Source organism: Hordeum vulgare, chromosome 3H, assembly GCF_904849725.1.
Source record: "Hordeum vulgare subsp. vulgare chromosome 3H, MorexV3_pseudomolecules_assembly, whole genome shotgun sequence".
In the NCBI taxonomy this organism is placed as follows: Eukaryota; Viridiplantae; Streptophyta; class Magnoliopsida; order Poales; family Poaceae; genus Hordeum; species Hordeum vulgare.
In genome coordinates this window covers 592,942,124-592,947,691 of record NC_058520.1, presented here as the reverse complement: position 1 = coordinate 592,947,691, position 5,568 = coordinate 592,942,124, and the positions used below count along the sequence as shown (strand labels likewise).

The following is a 5,568-nucleotide window of genomic DNA, read 5'->3' as shown; positions in this document are numbered from 1 at the left end:
CAGCTAATGAAGCTTAGTGGGAAGAACCAATGAATAATTGTTGGCTTTTTTAAAGACAATTGTTGAGGTAAGCACATGTTGGCTCTCAGATTAATTTTTTAATTGCTGATTTTTTTTTGAGAAAACGCAAGGAGCGCTTGCGTTTTCTTTCATTGAAAAGGTGGGAGGTTACATGCCTCCTAAGATGTGATGGTTACAAGGCCAGTTCGTCATCAATGGACGTCCCAAGAGGCGGGCAACACAACTCTCAACCCTTGTGCCTCAGCTTGTGCATAACAATTGGCTTCTACTTTGATCCTATCAACTAATGCTTCTATCAAGGGTCTCGCGTTGTTGAAGACACAATCATCCAGGGGACAAGCATTGTGATGTGGATTGTAGAGCCTTGTGGAGTGCGGGCCGGGATTGTAGACCCCTAATGAATTTATATATAGATAGTACGATTATAACGACTGAACCATGTGTTCCTTTAAATCATATAACTTTTGTTGCCTATGTTGTAATATGCATGAAAGGAAGTGTGTTGGTGATGATCGTTATTCTCGCTGAATCCATATCCTTTTTTTCAGATTCATATTTTGCTGATGTTTGTTTGCAACCTATAACTAATACCAACATTAAACATTTTAGATATGTTGTTTGTGGCATTCAGATTCATATTTTTGTATTGTTTGTTTGCAACGTGCCTTCTACCCACTTGTTGATCAACAAAACATGGCGACTTTGTTCCCAAGGACGTCGTCCAGTCAATCAAGATGAAGAGGGTCATGCAATTCGCAAATGGTATGTACATCTATGCTCCAAATATCTTCCCAAGATCTGTCATTGTTATCACCTGACATTTATATTTATCAGCACCATGACTTTGTTTTCTCTTATGTTCTTGCTTGCTGCCATGTGCAAAGTTAAGTTGTTTGAACGACTTTTAAGTGTGGGATAAACTACGAGCCTCTAAGCCGCTGGTTCCTGGAGGGGGCATAGCCAATGTGTACTGGGTGTGTGTGTATGATCATTAAATAATAACACAATTGTTGCATCGGTATGTCGGGGAAGGATGAATGAGGCTGAATTCGCAAGTGCGTGTTCTTATTTGTCCATGTTTGTTGTTGCATTCGTGATATTCGGTGGTTAGCAGTGCAAGAAAAATCAATTTGGTTCTTATTTTTTGCAGAAGTAAATACATATTGCTTCGTCTGCTATGATGGTTTTGCACCACATATGTGAGAACGTTTCAGGCCATCCATTGGATTTCATTCCAGTGACAGATTAAAATAGCTTGTGATTTAGTGTATAAAGAACTCGGTTGCTTGTCCTTGTAGGCACTTCCATTTAATTAAAGCAACATCATCCATCCCATGAGTACAATGTTGAATATACACTAAAATAGAGGAAAACAATAACAAGTACTGTACAGATAGAGAAGATCGACGGGAAAGTATAGGAATTGAAAAGTAGAAAACGTAAGTACATAAAACGAGGGTTGTAGAACATGTCGAGGAGCGAGAGAGAAAATTACGGAAAGATATACCATGACTTCTCTTGATCGCTACTCACTAAACAGACATAAGCCTCCTTCAACTTGCACATTTTAGATTTGAATGACGTTTAGTCAATATCTCTATGCCTAAATTTCGTTCCGTGGCAATCGCACGGACATTCGACTAGTCCCAGTTAATGGATAGATACTAGCAGGGTTTTTCCTTTGAATTTTTTCGAGCTCCCATGTGAAAAAGAAACCTCCTAAGTAAAAATTAAAAAGAAAAACATCAGTCCCCGACGCGCCCCGGCGCACAGGCGACCGTGCTCGTGCGCGTCAACCGCGCAAAACGTCTCAAACGCGTCTCCCGTAGGACTCGCCACACGCCATCTCCCCTCGTTTATCATCGTCCCTCTCCACCAATCCAAAATCCCAAACCGCCCGAGAAGAAAACCACGTCCGGCGCCTCCACAGCCACACAGGGCGTGGTGCCGGCCCCACCTGTCCGCGGAACCGCCTTTTTTTTTCCTTCCCTTTTCTAAGAAGGAGCCAGGAAACATTCCCACCGCGCCCCCCCCACTACATCTCTCCGACCAGTGGGCCCAGCAGGTCCCAGCCCCCGTCTCTCTGGTTGAGAGCACTAGACTAGACTCATCCCCGCCGCATCGCCCTCGCCGTCCCCAGTTCCCCGTTCGCTTTTCCCCTCCCCTCCCCCCCCCTCTCGCCTCCGCCGCGCCCGCGAAAACCCTACCTCAGGAGGCCGCCTCCGCCGTCGCCGGGCGAGATGTTCGGGTACCAGAAGGGCGTGGACGTCGAGGCGGGGCCCTCCGGCGGCACCGGCGGCGGCGGCGCCGCGGCGCCGACGCGGGGGCTGTACCCCGGGATGACGGAGAGCCCCGAGATGCGCTGGGCGCTCATCCGGAAGATCTACGTCATCCTCTCCCTGCAGCTGCTCCTCACCGCCGTCGTCGCCGCCGTCGTCGTCAAGGTCCGCGCCATCCCGCACTTCTTCGTCTCCTCCAGCGCCGGCCTCGGCCTCTACATCTTCCTCATCATCTTCCCCTTCATCGGTGAGCCTTCGAACCATCTCTTCTGTTACGATTTTGTCGTCCGATTGCAGGGACGGCTTCCGCGAGCGCCTCGAATGTATTCTATCTTATTGTTTATCTCCAGTAGATTTCTTTGGTAAAAGATACAGAGTAGTAGTAGTATGTATGTATGTATGTACAGGGGCTATCCTAGATTAAGTTACAACACATACGACAAATGCATGCTGAATTCCCGAAAACTGATATGTTGCACAATTATCGGAAGATTTGCACCCGTTTTGGGAGATCTGAATTAGATTTTTCGTTTTGCTCCGTGAACTAGCAAGTGGAGCTTTTCCTTGAACTTACGCCTGCAAGCATAAAGGCTTGGAGTGATTCCCCTGGAAATAAAGGTTGCATGCGTGCGATTTGTTTATGTCTTCCCCGCAAAATGAGAAGATTTAATTATGTGCCTTCGTGAGAGGACAGGTCTAGCTAGCTCCCCCTTTGCGTGCTCTGATTTGCATTTACCCTTGGGATGCCGTTGCTTGCCCGCAAAGCTATGGATGCAACTCCTGATTCTTGCAGGAATGCCCCATCTCATGTACTCTTAATTTTGCTTTACTTCTGTAGAATGGTATAACCGGTCTGTTACTAAAATGCTTGTTAATTTTCTTATGCAGTGCTGTGTCCGTTGTACTTCTACCGCCAGAAGCACCCAGTCAACCTGCTGCTGCTTGGCGTCTTCACAGTGGCCATCAGCTTCGCTGTGGGCATGACATGTGCCTTCACTAGCGGTAATTGTCTTCCCACCATGTACTCTGTTCCTGCCCGCAGATCCTAGCTTGTTCTTGTGTCATCCTCTAATACCCCACTCATTGTGTTAATTCAGTACATATGCATGACTATTAGATACTTTCCTACTATTATTGTGAAGCATTTTGTTTGCGTGTGGACTGGGTTCAGAAATGCACATGCTCTGAATTTGCCATGGCCATGCAAATGGTAGGTAGACACTGCCAGGCAACCCATGTGACTATAGTTGATGCATTTTCCCAGTCTGTGTTGAGGGCCAAGTTGTAGCTGTTGGTCACCTTTTATGATCAATATGCCTGTCTGAGTTAGAAGCATCTGTAGTATTGCCAGCTAGTAGGATTATTGTTTGAGAAGACCTTGCTTTACTATTTTCAGCTGTTACTTTTTGAACACAGAGATTAGCAAACAGTAACCTTTGCTTTTCATAGAACATTGGTTGATCTTGCATATTTATTTACTGTTTCTTCCAGCCACTATTTGTTGTAAGATTCATAGTGTTGTCATAGTATCAATTTGATATGAATAGCCATTTTATTCAATAATATGCCAGCCAACCTGCTAAAGTTTTGGCAAGAAAGTGGTTTAGGTTGCACGACTAGCTTAAACCTTTATCGAAGTAGAAGGGATTTTCACATGATATATCAGACTACTGTGGTGACAAGACAATAGATGCTTCATAGATTTTTTTAAAGGTACCCCATGCATATGCTGGTTAAATCTTATTGGTGGAAAGTGATTTCATTGAATACGCATAATCTTTCGATTTAGACAGAGTTATGTTGTCAGGCACTCTGTGATTTGTCATTCATTTGTGTTTGGGGATCGTTCTAGCTTGTACCACATAGCACGAGGTTGCTGATAGTTTGTTTCTTCAATGCGTCACTGGCATTTGCACAGATTTTAGCATGCGCGTGCTTAATTGTTTGGTCAGATTTACATGGTAAATAGATGTATGAGATAATACAAAAGCAATTAGTTCATTTAGTGGCTAATTTTACCTGCACTATATGTGTTTTGTTCTTTATCGTGGTGTTGGTTTTTCTTTGATAAAGGAACGCAGCCGCTAACATAGTCTGTCATGTGCACAGGCAAGGTCATTTTGGAGGCTGCGATTCTTACAACGGTGGTTGTCTTCAGCCTCACTGCTTACACCTTCTGGGCTGCAAGGAGGGGCCAGGATTTCAGCTTCCTTGGTCCTTTCCTGTTTGCTTCTCTCATCATGTTGCTCGTCTTTGGATTCATTCAGGTCGATGCCGTGCATTCCCTTCTCTAGTTTGTGTTGTCTGCCGTCCATTTATCAGCCTTCTCTGTTCTACAATCAATACCGATCATGGCTTCTGTATGCAGATCCTCTTTCCGATGGGCAAGCTCTCTCACATGATCTATGGCGCGTTGGCGGCGCTCATCTTCAGTGGCTACATTGTCTATGACACGGACAACATCATCAAGCGTTACACGTATGACGAGTATGTCTGGGCCGCCGTCTCGCTCTACCTTGACGTCATCAACCTGTTCCTGGCCCTGCTGACCCTGTTTAGGGCGGGTGACTGAGCGCTTTGCCCTGCCCCTCCTCTCTCGTGCCGCTTCAAATCCCGTGGACGAGTTTGGTATCCCGATGAGTATGTCCTTGACTTGGAGAATTGTATAGGCTGGTCGCGCTGGCATGGTGAATATGTTTCTTAGTTTAGTTGAGTTGATCCCTATTAGTAGAGAGAAAACATAGTTCTGTGGATGGTGGATGTGATGTTGGATTTATGGACCGGATCTTCGACATGCTGGATTGGTGGTGCTGCTGCGTTTACGATATCATTTCTTACTATATGCACTATATATCTGTTTCTGATATCATTTGCGTGGCCACCTGACTTCTGGACGAGGACAATATTGCTTCCCGGAACCTGTGAATCGGTCTCTTGGTCGGCCGTGTAGATGGCGTTTGCCCTGACTATGAAATGAAATGAAATAAATAAACAATCAGACCGGCTCTCCACCAGAACTAAATCAAGGAATTGCCCGTTCTCATGTACAAATAACCTGAAGTCCTGAACGCATTTCCTCTTTGGTAACACGTTGAATCGGGACTGTTTAATAGCTAATGACTTGGTAGTGTACGCAGGCACCTTCAAAGAGGATGGTGCTTGTAGATTTCATCCAGTCTGATGTTAGCACTGATTAGCGAGGGACTGGGGCACCACTACTACATGGGAGCAAACGCCTGTGTGCTCCTGGCGGCGAGCTCCATGGCGC

General features: G+C 45.5%; 1 protein-coding gene across 1 annotated transcript; it reads left to right on the top strand.

Annotated features, from left to right (window-relative positions):
- The first annotated feature begins 2,077 nt into the window (after positions 1-2,077).
- Positions 2,078-5,169, top strand: LOC123445449 (protein LIFEGUARD 2-like). The gene is made up of 4 exons (XM_045122433.1): positions 2,078-2,547; positions 3,189-3,302; positions 4,410-4,567; positions 4,669-5,169. Exons 1-4 carry the CDS (start codon positions 2,262-2,264, stop codon positions 4,870-4,872), a joined length of 762 nt encoding a protein of 253 aa, XP_044978368.1. The 5' UTR covers positions 2,078-2,261; the 3' UTR covers positions 4,873-5,169.
- The last annotated feature ends 399 nt before the right edge of the window (positions 5,170-5,568 follow it).

Excerpts from the sequence above, each read along its gene's own strand:
- LOC123445449 (XM_045122433.1), top strand. The coding sequence starts at position 2,262 with ATGTTCGGGTACCAGAAGGGCGTGGACGTCGAGGCGGGGCCCTCCGGC. Across the intron at positions 3,303-4,409 it reads GACATGTGCCTTCACTAGCG|GCAAGGTCATTTTGGAGGCT; the intron begins GTAATTGTCTTC and ends TCATGTGCACAG. Across the intron at positions 4,568-4,668 it reads TCGTCTTTGGATTCATTCAG|ATCCTCTTTCCGATGGGCAA; the intron begins GTCGATGCCGTG and ends TTCTGTATGCAG.